Here is a 14460-nt window from a genome sequence, read left to right on the forward strand (position 1 = left end):
TACCACTTGAAAGTTCGTTAAGGATTTTAAGCCCTATGAATCGGCCCAAGACTAACCAAGAGGGGGGTGAATTAGTATTTTAAAAATTCTTACAATCAAAACACAAAACTCAAACTAAGATTCACCACAATGTAAATCAAAGTGCAAAAAATTAAATGCTAAAGCAATAGAAAAAGAATATAAGGATTTATAGTGGTTCGGTCAACTCGACCTACGTCCACTCCCTAGAGGCGCCCTCTGAGTATTGCACTAAAAAAGTGACTCTCCTTTTACTCCCACAGCAAGACAGAGAAGCCCTCACAAAAACTCTTTTCCACCAACCCCGGCGAGGCAGAGAACCCAACTCCTTTTACTTCCTCGTGAAGTAGGTAGAGAACCTTGATCGATTGCTGAATCTCACCTCTCTCAACCCTTCTAAGAACAAGAGACTCTAGTGGAATAAGAAGTGCAATAATGCTTGGAGCAACCCTTGTGAATCCCCCTCACAAGATCCCCCTAAAAAAATCCTCTCTCTCTCTCTCTCTCTCTCTCTCTCTCTCACTCACTCACTCCCTCTCCTCAAGTCTTTCTCAGGTCAAGACAGCAACAAAAGATCTCATCTAAGGTAGAGCAAGATATCTTAAATAGAAGAGCTTTGGATTAACTCTTATTTTATACAAATCGACTTTATCGTCCAAGATGATAGGGGTATCGGTCTGGCCGATCAGTGTAAATTTTGCACAATTAGCTCGATCAGTTTGGGATAATTAGAGTAATTTTGGTCACATCGTCCAGGCCGATAGGATATCATCCTGGACGATTAGTTCAAATTCGAGCTAAATCATCCTGGACATCGCCCTGAATTGAAGTAGGCCAATGTCAATCATCCACGCCATCGTCTAGGCCGATCCTGCGATAGTATATAATCATGCAATCAGCCTTAATTGCTTTCCTTAATTACCAAATTAATTTAGGCATAATTATTCTGCATCATCCAGGTCGATAGTATATCATCCTGGCTGATGTCCTAAAATAAAGAATACCTAAATAGATCATGACAGCTGATTCTTTCTGATTTGAGCCTATCGTCCTGGCCGATATAATACCATCTAGGCCGATCGGCTTAATGACGATTGCCTTAACAATGATGCCCTGATTAGGGTTTCTATTTTTGAACCGATCATCGAGGCCGATATAAATATCATCTCGGCCGATGTGAACAAAATTAGAGAACTATAAATTCAGATAGAAAAGATCACTCAAGTGTGTGTGTAGGATTACTTAGCATCAGACACCTCAAAGATTAAAATAGACTCAAGAAAGAGAAAAAGTATATTTACAAACTGACTCAGACCTAGTCTATCCAATCTTGAGTCGGTTCTGATTTCCCTCTGATCTTGTGGTCCTGAAGTATCAGTATACAAGGTAGTCGTAGAGAAATAAGAGTATTTGCTATCATCAAAATCATAATCCATGAAAATAGATTCAAAACACTTCTCAGTCTGTGGGGACAAAATGAGTGTCACTTTGATTTAGTGCAATATCTGGAGAAGGAGACTTAGGGAGTGGACATAGGTTAACTTTGGACGAACCACTATAAATTTTGTATTCTTCAGTTCGCCTTAATTTTTTAGTATTTTTATTTTTCCACACTTTAAAGTTTTGTGGTTAAAAATCTTTTGAGATAATCATATCTAAACAACTGTATATTCAAGGATCATTGCTTAAATTTTCTTGAAATAGTTTTAAAAAATCTAAGAAATTTTTAAAATAACCAATTCACCCCCCTCTTAGTTAGCCTTGAGATAGTTCAATAAGGTCTAAGAATCTACACAAACTTTTATCTCTCAATATAAATACATATACTTTGTTATCTAGTGAGCAATCTATATCAAAGAAAACCTAAGCATTAATTGAACCAAAGGTATATTATATTTCATCCATGCAATTATCCATTCATGTGCCCGCTATATTATTATAGACGTGGATAATGGAATTCATGTGAATGTGGGAGTAATTTATAAAGTTAATTTGGCATTTAATATATATGGAAGGAAACATTATAGGTTTGGACATCCCCATAAATGTACATAAAGTGACATAGAAAAATCTATACATAGCACACAAGGTGTTTGTAATGACACTCCAATAACCCAATAAGGTATTTTTTGCCAAAAGTAATACAAATAAGTAGCTCTAGCCTCCTCCTAGCCTAATTATGGTTAGCCTTTTGGGTCTCTTTCCTAGAACAAATGCAGTTTCATCCCATTAGAGGAGCTTTGCAAGGAAGAATTTGTCACTAAGGATGGTATTTCTATGAACCTTAAGGAGTTGGTCCATATTTCAAAGAGCATTAGTGGGCAAGCTCATTGGAAAGCGGCTCCCAAACCACTTTCTTTGTACTGAGGCCATGAAGAGATGGTTGTTGCAAATTTGAATTCAATGATTAAAATTTTGATGATAATAAATATTCCTGACATTCATGTTTCCTTACTACTGTTACTACTACATATCTATTTTGGTTTCCCTACTACTAAATTTTCATGTCCACAAGGTGAATTGCAAATCAAGCCAACTCAAGATTGGTAGATTAGGATTGAGTCTATTTATAAGTGTAATTCTAGTGATTTTTTTCTTTTCTTGGGTCAAATGTAATAAGGTGGATCGTAATGCTAAGTAACCTTATACACACTTACTCAGGGGAAGAAATTATATAGGTTTAATTTGATCATATCCTACATGATGATAAAAAATTATCCTGGACAACTAGTTAAAACTAGAAATCCTAATTAAGCATTTGTGTTAAGTCAGTCAAATTAAGCGAATAATCCTAGATAATCGTTACATCATCAAGGACGATATGCTCAAATTAGAAAATCTCAACTGCCAAACTCATTTAGACAAGGTTTTATTTTTAGAATTTTGTTCTAATCATACAGGACATTCCTATATCGCCTTGGACAACTCATTACAATCATGTCTAAATTAGTCTGGTGATTCAAAAGGAATCTAAGGTTTTTATTACTAATTGTCCAGGACAATCATGCTATTATTTAGGATGATAAGATCGATCAATCTAACCTTAATTATTTTTCGTAATCACCTAACTAATTTAGGCATAATAGTAATGAATTGTCTAGGATGATATAGGATTGTCCTATACGATTAGAACAAAATTGTAAATATAAAACCTTACTTAAAAGAGTTTAGCATATGAGATTTTCTAATTTGAGCATATCGTCCAAGATGATACAAAGATGATTTGCTTAATTTACTTGACTTAACATAGATGCCCTAATTAGGTTTTTTATTTTTAACTAATCACCTAGGATGATTTTGGATCGTCCTGAATGATATCATCAAAAATAGAAAAACTCTTGAACCTATAAAATTTCTCCCCCTATGTATGTGTGTATAACTTAGCATCAGAATCCACCTTATTACATTTGAGTCAAGAAAATAAAAAATCACTAGAATTACACTTACAAACTAACTCAGTCATAATCTACCCAATCTTGAGTTGATTTGATTAGCAATTGAACTTATGGACTTGAAAAGTTAATAGTAGGGTAACCAAATAGATGTGCGATAGTAACAGTAGTAAGAAAACAAAAAAGTTAAGAATGTTTACAATCATCAAAATTATAATCAGTGAATCCATATTTGTAATAACCTCCCCATTTCTTATGATGGCAAACATTTATTAGGAAATTTAAATTATTCAAATTAAAAAAAAAATGAACCATAAAATAAAAGAGAATAGTGTAATCAAACCAATGCATATTTTATTAAAATACATAGGTGATACAATAAAAATAGTACAAACACTAAATGATACAACAATAACACTAACACTACTCCCCTTTTTGATATCATAAAAATTAGAAACATAAATGAAATACAAAGAAAAAAAAATATAGAACAGAAACTAACACCAGTGCAAAAATATCACATAAAAAATATCAAGTAAACTACAAGAACGAGGGACCCTGATCAGGTAAAGGAGGAGGTGGTGGTGGTTGAAAAAGACTATGAATGGAAGAAAAATACTCCCCAAACCAGGACATAACCTAGTCATGATGTTGCTGTTGCTGGGCTATATATGCATTGAATCAATCAACATCTACCGCATGTTATTGCTCTTGTGAAACAACGTAGGAGTTAAACCTGGCCTCCCACTGGTCAAACCTCTCCACCAACTTATCCAGTTTGGACTACTGGCGGATAGGAATAAGTGTAGGAATAGCTTCCTCCTCAGCTCCCTCAGCCTCCTCATGCCTCGGATGGAGATGAGTATTGTGAAGAACATGGAAGGAGTTATTGGTGTAGTAGGTAGGTTGATAGTTTGATGGGATAGGATTTTAAAGGTTGTATTTGGTTTCAAGCACAAAATCTATAATGTGTCCTAAGGAAAGATTGGGTTCTCTTTTATGCCTTAAATCCTTAATACTAGTTAGGTGCTTTATATAGCAAACGAGAAGATTAGTGGTATTGAAATTTCTATTTACTATTATGTAATAGGTGGTGATTGAGAGTGGGGGAGTGATGTGAACATGGTCACCAACCTTTAGAATCATTGAAATTCTAAGAATATGTTGAATTATCCTAGCATCCTTTACTAAGGTGTTCGAGGCACCATCATGTAAGGTGGCATTAGTGTTCCTTAGTAATTAGTTGATGGGACGCTAGTTAAAATCAGGATATGAAGATAAGGTATGAAGCTTATCTCTAGTGGTATAATATTGGAGAAGATTGTTAGAGATGCAGATGGAACTAGAGTTATCAAATAGAATTGATATTGTGCCTACAAATAATCCTAAATCTAGAATTTGTTACTTCAACTGAAGGACTTTGGCCATACAACTTTCTAAGATAATGTACTCAGTTTCAGGAGTCGATAGTGCAATAGAATTTTATTTTCTACTGGACCAGGAGACTAAAGATTATCCTATGAATTGGCAAGTTCTAAAGGTGCTCTTTCTATCCACCCTACATCCTACAAAATCAGAATATCTAATAATTTTAAAAGAAGTGTTGTACCTAGGATACCATATTTTTAAGTTTAGGGTTCCTAAGAGTATCAAGGGTTCTCTTAACTGTAGTCAAGTGAGATTTTTTAGGATCAGCTTGAAATCTAGTACAGAGATAAACACTAAATATTATATAAAATCTGCTAGTAGTTAAATAAAGAAGTGATCCAATTATTCATCTATATTTCTTTTGATTAACTAATTTTTCTATAATCCTAGATGATAGCAGGATCATCCCAGATGATTAGAATGATATGTAGGACAAATCAATTGAAATTCAACATCATTTAGATGAATCACTTGGATGACCATAACAATTTGCTAGATAATATTCACTAATTTTGAACTAATCATATAGGACGATCCGAGCATCATCATAGACGATAAGTTATATTTCTTCATCATCAAATATGTATCTCCTGAATAAACAAAATGATGTGCTGGATGATTTATATGATTTTGAACTATTCATTTAGGATGATGACCACATCATGTTGGACGATTAGAATAAATAATGTGTTCTAATCATCCAACCCACCTAGATCATCTTGATTAAAAGTGCTTAAGTATACTAATCGTATAGGATGATTTGTTGATTATCCTGGATGATCTTTGACTACAAGTTTCAAATTAGGGCAAATTTAAACCCTTCATTATAAGATCTCTTAGTTATTGATGTTAAGATCTTTTACTGCTTTCCTGATCTAAGAGAACTTAGAGAAGGAGAGGGAGAGCTTGGGAGAGAGAGAAAAATATTTTGAAGGGGAGTTTATAAGCTATTCACAAAGGTTACTCTAAGCAAAGATTTGAGTCATCTTCTCCATTCATCATCCTTGGCTCCTTAGTGGCTCTAGGAAGGTCTTCTTCAGCAATCGATCAAGGTTCAATGCTTGCTTCAGGAGGAAGCAAAAAGAGTTCAGGTTCTCTGCCTCACCAGGGTTTATGAAAAGGAGTTTGTAAAGACTTCTCTGCTTTGCTATGAGAGCAAAAAGAGAGTCAATGTGTTTTAGTAAAATACTTGGAGGAGAGGCTCAAGGGAGTGGATGTAGGTTATGTTGACCGAACCACTATAAAATTTGATGTGTTCTTTTCTATGTTATTCATGTACTTTATTTCTCCATATTAATTTCTTTGGTTGATTGCATTTGTTTTAAAATATTCAAAAAGGTTTTAAAAAGTTTTTTACTTTGTGTATAATAATTTTTAAAACTACCAATTCACCCCACCCCACCCCCCTTGGTTAGCATCGGGCTAGTTCATAAGGGCTTAATAACCCTAACGAACTTTCAATGGTCTCACTTGGAAAAAATTCAATTGATTACAATTGCTCCCAACTACTTCATATTTATTTTTGGAAGTGAATATGCCTGTGTTGTTGTGCTTATGGGAGGTTGTTGGACCATTGCTAGAGATATCATTGGTTTGTATCAACAATTACCCACATTCTCCCCTAACTCTCTACAAAGATTTCATTCTCTAATTTGGATTCAGCTAACACAGCTTCCCCTAATGTATTGGGATACTTCAAGCATTAATCATATTTCTAAAATGATTGGGGAACGATTATGGATGGACTCCCAAATGAGCTCATGAGGACATAGCTCTTATGTTTGAGGGTGTGTTAGAATTGACCCTGTAAGAGAATTATAACAAGGGATTATGATAATGGTGTTGCAAGGAAGATTCTTCCAAAAGATTGAATATTTGGGACTTTCTTATATATGCTTTAATTGTGGTTAATGCTCCTTCAAAGTAGCTAATACAATAGAAATATACATAAAATTTTCCCAACAAAGCCCCTCTTCCCACACTGCCTCCTCTCTCAGTGGATAGTAACATTGAGATTTATGATCAAGGTTCCAACCCAGCTTTCACTCCTCCAAACAATAGTTCTACGAGCAACAAACTACCCTCTTTTAGTGGGGTGTTAAAAATGGGTTATTGGTTGGGTTCGAGTCAAATCTGATATTTACCCAATGTTGTTTAACCGACTCAAACTAGATCTGTCAGGTTACCAGGTTGACCCGATCTAACCCAATTAGCGAAATGCAGTGTGCAAACAAAAGTAGGAATCAGTACGTGATGAAGGGATCTCTTGCAAGCAGGGTTGCGTGCAAGTGGGGTTACTAGCAAGAGGGAAGAGGTTTGATGCAGGGTTATGCATAGGCGAGATCGTGGTCCAGTGCGGGGACACGGTCTTCGTGCTGGTTCGGGTGCAAGAAGGGACATGGTTCGATGCAGAGTCGGCCGTAGGTGAGATATGGTCCAATGTGAAGACATATGCTAGCAGGCATGTGCTCCGATGCGAGGTCACATGCATGATGGGATGCGGTCTAATTATGCTAACAAGTCCCTTCGGATATTTTTTGGGTTAGCAGGTTGACCCGGACCCGACCTGTTTTTTCAAACAGGTTAGAAATTTGAACCCGAATCCGACCCATTTGTTAAATGTGTTGACCCGAAATCAATTTTTTTGGTAGAATTCGAGTCGAGTTTTCGGGTCATGTTAAATATTGACACCCTTATCATTATACTTAGTAGTAAGCCCAAGTGGCCAATCCACTATCACCAAAGTATAAAACATGGAGAAAATTTTCAACACAGTTCTAAATCTAAAAATGCAACAACAACGAGTCTCCAAACAACACTTTGAGAAGGAGCTTCAACAGCTTGGACCATATTCCCAAGAAAGAAGAAGGCTTCAAACGACATCATGGGTGAGGACTTGATCCCCTCGAATGCTTGATTGTAAGTTTCCACACTATGGTTTGAAGTGGTACTACAAAATAGCTAGACCATCGCTAGAGCACTGGGACACCAACCAATGTTTGTTTCAAACCCCTCTTTGGTGTCCACACCCTCTGAAGTGGCTACTAGACTATCTTTTTGATACGCACTACAAACATAACCGGAAACTCATCTTACAAATTGAGGGGATTCTTCTTTTGCTTTTTTTTGCTGTGGCCCACTTGTAATGATCCAGGCCCTCTCCCTTTTGTTTATCTTTAATACGGATGTCATTATTAGGATTTTCTATACTAGCATGTACCTACTAATATACTTCTTTCTACTTTCAAAACTAGTTATCTGGATAGATATGTAATTAAAATAAGGCAAGCAGTAAATAGAAAAGAAATAACATTTAAAAATCTTATTTTAGCAATTTCGGCTTGCTTTACATTCCTTTTTTTATAATTAAAAAAAAAAAAAACTTCGATAGGACAGAAAGATTTATGCGAAATTAAATAAAGTTTAGGGAAATTTTTTGAAAGAAGGTAGCAGAATTATTGCTGCGATTGCTCACATTTAGGTCTCTCTTGGCCTCCAGTGTTTGGTGCTTGCTCATCAAACGTGAGCTACTTTTTTTTTTCCTGCTACTTCTACCCTTTTTCTTCATTTTTCCGTTTTTCAGTGCATTTTCTTGGAATTTTCAAAGATTTCGTGAATTTTACTGTAAAATCTGAGAAAATGGTGAGATTTTTGTGGAGTTTCTTCGGAATTTCCAATTTTTTTTCCTTCAGATCGTGTCACTGCTTTTAGCTTCATCATTCTTTTTTCGTTTAATCTTAAACTCCGCTTGGGAGCTAAATTTCATTTTTTTCAACCTTTCCCTCTTCAGTTATTTTTCCTATGTGCTGTAAATTTCCTGCTCTGGCTGCAGCAACCCCGCTGCTTCCCCTGTCCCAGTAATCTTTATCTGGGTTTATGATTTTTGAGGTTTCGTTGCTTTCCTTCTCCTCTTTCTGTATCTGGAAACGCATTGCTTCTCCGAGTCCTTTCTGCAGAAGTTCCCAAAATTTTCCGTTTTTCCCTTCCAGAATAGAAAAAAAGGCTTCTTTTAGCGTGTTACTCTGATCTTAGGCTTTTTGAGACTTCTCATTGAAGTCATGGATGTGAGATCTGAGCCCTCTTTCACTATGAGCATGCCCAAAAGCTCTCTGGTAACACAGCCATCGATCTCTGGTATGCGGCTCACTGTCACTCCCGATGGCACCGCAGTTTATAAGCCAATTACCCCAACCACACCTATGACGACAATCTCTAGTAGCTCAGTTTCCCCATTTCATGGTGGTAATGCTGTTGTCTCCCCCGATGGTCCTCCGGCTGCATCACTGGTGACTCCCAGTGGACTAAATGTGGGTGGTGGCGGCGGTCTGGTGAAGAAGAAACGAGGGAGGCCAAGAAAGTATGGCCCTGATGGAAGTATGGCTCTTGCTCTTACCACAATTTCCCCAACTTCAGCTGAAACGCCAGGCTTTTCTCTTCTATCGGCTGGGCAGATAAACACAGATCTTTCTGTTTCTGATCCCTTGAAGAAAGCAAGGGGAAAGCCTTCGGGATCTGGGAAGAAGCATCAGTTGCTTGCACTTGGTAATGTAGTTGTTATCTTGTTATGGGTGGCTACAAATGTTTTATGCTCTGTCGTTTTCTACCGTTTTGATTATTTTTTTATAATTTTGGTTCTGACATTATGCGTTTATTACTGATGGGTAAAGGGCAGAGTGTGGTGGGGCGGATAGGTTGGTTAACTGTGTAGTGATGTATTTTGCGGAGCATGGCTTCGTCAAAGTGAAGGAAAATCATATGGGTTGTTCTAATGTCCAGGAATGAAGATATATGAAATTCCATTTCTGCCCATGGTCTTGGTCTTGATTTTGTGCGAATTAATTATATTTGATAGTTTCATGGAGAACATTTCAATAATTGATCGCTAATAAATTACACGAAAAATATGGATATGAAGTTTGATCTATGATAAAATATGGATGAAATTTACAGAAAATTTTATAATAAATCGACTAAATTTCTATGTGACCAAAATACCAATCCAAAAGAAATCTCTTAGGCTGTTGCGTGGCTGCATTCAATGTGCATGCTAAGTGTCATCTTTCCAGTAGCCCTGAAGACTTTCTTTGGATAATAAGTTATTTTGTTATTAAGTTAGATAATCTTAGATGTGCTTTTTTATTCCCCGAAAGTTTTGTTTTGTTACACACATGGATTGATTTGGATGGAGGGCAGGCGTTTTTTTTTTTTTTTTTTTTTTTTTTTTTTTTTTTTTTTTTTTTTTTGTGCTGTTTATTTCTTATAATTGATTATTTTATGGGTTTTCAAATTAAAAAGCGTGTAGATTTGTATTTAAAAACAGAAGAATTTATTAGTAATTCGTTAATTCTTGATATGGTTCTGCACATTTCTGTAGACATCATGTAATTTAGCATTATTCATTTTATTTTATACAAATAATTTTCACAAAGGAGAATTTACTGCAGGATCAGCAGGGACTGGGTTTACTCCACATGTTATTACTGTTAAGGCTGGAGAGGTATTGTTTAGGCCCTCAATTTTCTGGTTGATGTTCATGAACTTGTATATTTATGCTGTCAGTTTAACATTACCCATATGTTCTTGTTAAATAATATTGTAAATTCTATTCATTTGCTGTTTTCAATTTTAATAGGTAAATTTAGAGATTTTTTATGGTAACCTTCATCCCAAAATAAAGCAAATAGTTTTTTTATTTAATTAAATAATCAGGTTCCTAACTAATGTTTGCACAGCTTATACTAATTTGTATTACATACTGATAAAAAATTTACTAATTATTATTTTTTTCCTTAAAAAAATGTACTATTTAATTATTTGGGTACCTCATAAATGTTCTTTTTTGTTTTTTTATTTGTTTCACTTGACCTCTGTGTATAAAGATTGTTAATATGGATAGTTTAGTTGTGCATTTAATGGCTCTTCTACATATATGACCATAACTATGAGCATCTTTATACACATCTTGTGTTTGTCATTATTATTGTCAGTTTACTTCCATTTAATTGAATCGCACTTGGGTCCACTTTCTGGTCCTTATGCTATCTTTAAAAAGAAAATAAAAGGTACTTCCTTTGATGTGATCAAACGTTCTCAATTTTACTTTGAAAAAATATTCTGTGTGGACCTCGGATGGCGTCCGGAGACAAATCAGAATGCGCCACGTTACTTTTTTGCTCGGTACCAGGTGCGTGGCGCATTTTGGTTGGTCTCTGGTTCATCTGGTGTCCGCACGGAATAATTTCTCCAGTTTCTCTTGTATAAAAATGATTTTTTTTTCCAAAAATAAGTATAAAAATGATATTTTCTTAACAATGGTTTAGATGTTAATGTGTCTGTGGCTATGGAAACATAAAAAATCTTATAATGGATACTTTTCCTAAGTTCAATCCAGTTTTTTTAGCGTATCTACTTATTTATTCAATTTTTTCGCTCGTGAACTTGTTATTTATGTATTTGATCGCTGGAATACGTTACCCAATGATGAATTTCAATTATATTCATATGGTTATTGGTAAAATTAATAGACTTTCATATATGTCCTAAATATTTTGCAATCTTACAATGATAATATTTTGAACATAAAAATTATTTATTTGTAAAGTTATCTTGTTTTCTACAGGATGTATCATCAAAGATCATGTCATTTTTCCAGCATGGACCTCGCGCTATTTGCATTCTTTCAGCAAATGGGGCAATATCTAATGTGACTCTTCGGCAAGCAGCAACTTCTGGTGGAACTGTAACTTATGAGGTTTGTCTAATCAGGCAATATATGAAAAAAAGTGTCTATAATTCTGATTCTTTTGTTAAAATAATTTCTATCAGTTCAACAAAGAAAAAATATTTAGAACTTTACCAGATAAAATGTGAAGTTTAGGTGGAATGAGAGCTGGAAGTTCTTATGAAATCTTTTCTCTTGTATTTACGGTCGGTTTGAAATATTATCATTGTCTGGATCGTTTCTTCTATCAGAGAATGATGATCAGCGTAGTCGAACTGGTGGTCTGAGCATTTCTTTAGCTGGTCCTGATGGTCGTGTCCTTGGCGGTGGGGTTGCGGGACTTCTCACGGCTGCATCTCCTGTCCAGGTTGGCATTTATTCTGATTGATACTAATTCCTTCCATAAATTTGCTTGATAATACATGATGTGTTGTACTCTTTCATGCAAAAAAAAAAAATACAAACAAAATCAAGAACTGAGAATATGGCACATTTAATTAAACCATATAATTAATCTAAAACTAAGAAATAAAATATAACTTTTCTCAATCAATAAAACTTGCATTTCCTTCAATGCAAAGATTATGTTTGATCGGAAGCTATGATGCACAGATATGGACATGGCGACACGGATACGACACGACACAGACACGGGACACGTTAATTATTGAAAATATAGGACACAGACACGTGTTGGACATGATATTATAGTTTTTTATATTTTAAAAATAGTGTATAAAAATTAAATAAGTATAATTTTAAAAATAATTTGAAAATAATAAGTCATTTAACTATAATTTGTACTTAAAATGATTAGTATTAGGATGTCGGGAGTCAGGCGTCGATGTCGTTTATCAGTCACTGAGAGGAAATGAAAAAACCTTCACTGTCAAAGAGAAATGAAAATAAGAATATTCAATGAATGGGTGAAGTGGGGACGTCGATTTGGTGTTGTGGAAAAATACCGGCATCCTGCCAAATACAAGAAATTATATTTTTAAAAAATTCATAAAATATTTAAGATACGTGTTGCGAACACGCGTGTCCAATTTTTATTTAATATTTTTTTAATCAAACATGTTTTCAGCGTGTTCGACACGTGTCGGAGGAGTGTCGGACGAGTGTCGTGTCGGATATGTGTCGGATACTGCACGTCTCTTTGAGGAGAAGTGTCGGTGCATCATAGATGGGAAGCTTCTAACGAGAATAAATGTGAGTTCTTACTTCTTATCACAGTCTCAAAAGTTTTATTTGGGACAGTTTTACACCACAATTGTTTTACTACTTTCAATCGATTTTTGTACTAAAAAAATAGCTTTACAAAACAGTAAAAAAGCCATTCCAAATGAAGCATAAGTCTCTACCACATGATTTCAACAGGTGCCTATTACATGTGCATTATATTTTCTCAGTTTATTTGACATTTCTTATTTCTGGAAACTCCTATGATTTGAGGGATCACAAAATTTGAAGAGATTCCTTTTAGCTGAAAATAAAAAATAAGAAATGGGAATCATGTTGAATTTTGCTGAATACACATATCTTGATTTCAATAGTTGCACAATAACTCGATTAACTTGCCAACATCCAGATCAAAATACTCAAGATGGATAAAAACCCAAAAGCCATAAGTGACTATTACTTCGTCAGCATTAGTATTCTCTCTTTTGAAACATTCATACAAAAAGCCAAAAACCATTTTTCTGATATATTTTGGCTACATGGTTTCTAAATATTGGTCACCATTGTTGTATAAGAAAACATCAACAAACTGCATCTCTTCGAATCATTTTAGGTTGTCGTGGGAAGTTTCATAGCTGATGGAAAAAAAGAATTGAAGAATATTAATCTCCTTGATGGCATAACCAACATGGCGAAGCTTGCTCCTGGTGACAACTTTTATGGTGGTAGTGGTGGCGGTGGTGGGGTTGTCCGCGTTGGGGTGACAACTGGAGGTATCAGTCCGCCTTCTCGAGGAACACTGAGTGAGTCATACGGAGGGCCGCCTAGTCCGCTAAACCAAAGCACTGGGACATGCAATGACAGCAACCTACAGGGCCTATCAGGCATCTCATGGAAATGAAAGTTAGGCTTCCTGCTATACTTAACCCTTGTTGTAACCTTTGTCATCTTTAGGTCTTCCTGTTGATGTAGGTTTATTTGTGCTGTGTACGCAATTAATTAATTAGGTAGAGAGTGATGCTTAGCATTGTTATTTATTTTTGTAGTTTTGTTTTAGCATAACTTTTATGTCACTTAATTAAGCCTTGATATGTAACATTTCTTTCTTTCTAATCCACATTGTATCAAGTAATTGCTACTTAGGAGTATTTATTTCCAATTCCATTTGAAGGAAATGGTAATTTACTTTGTTGTTTTAGCTTTCTAGTTTTTCTGCAGAGCAGTTGTAGAATTTTTTGAGTAATGTGTGAATTTCTTACTGGTGCTAATCGTTGACCTCATTTGATTAGATATAAGCGTCATTTGCTTTAACACTATATCAAATGGCTTGAGATCCATTTTAATCAAAATTTATTGAACATTTTTCGGTTTTCGTAGGATAAGTTTTTTTATTCTCTGGCCTGGAGAGACTGAAATTTTTGACATCTTCTGGTATTAAACCTTCTTCAGTATTAGAACTTTGCATAGGCTTCAATTATCGTAAAAAACGAAATTGGGGATAGTAGAAAGATGTAAGTGTTATCTTATATCAAATCTAAATTATTTATATAATGAAGCCTTGGTGTGGGCTCTGAAAATTTCATTTTGTGCGTCATCGGCCTCTCCGTGCCATCGTTATCTTTTCTTGTTTGTTATTATGTGACGGCGGAGAGTTTTATCAAATTTAGGTTTCGGGTGAATTTTCAGAAGGTAGATTGAATTTTAGATAAGACACTACCC

General features: G+C 35.2%; 1 protein-coding gene across 1 annotated transcript; it reads left to right on the top strand.

The window, feature by feature from the left end:
* Positions 1–8334: 8334 nt before the first annotated feature.
* LOC110097610 (AT-hook motif nuclear-localized protein 10) lies at positions 8335–13905 on the top strand. The gene is made up of 5 exons (XM_020824103.2): positions 8335–9380; positions 10283–10335; positions 11458–11589; positions 11765–11926; positions 13355–13905. The coding sequence occupies exons 1-5, from the start codon at positions 8897–8899 to the stop codon at positions 13640–13642; spliced, it is 1119 nt and encodes a 372-aa protein (XP_020679762.1). The 5' UTR covers positions 8335–8896; the 3' UTR covers positions 13643–13905.
* The last annotated feature ends 555 nt before the right edge of the window (positions 13906–14460 follow it).

This window comes from Dendrobium catenatum, unplaced genomic scaffold, assembly GCF_001605985.2.
Source record: "Dendrobium catenatum unplaced genomic scaffold, ASM160598v2 original_scaffold_210612, whole genome shotgun sequence".
In the NCBI taxonomy this organism is placed as follows: Eukaryota; Viridiplantae; Streptophyta; class Magnoliopsida; order Asparagales; family Orchidaceae; genus Dendrobium; species Dendrobium catenatum.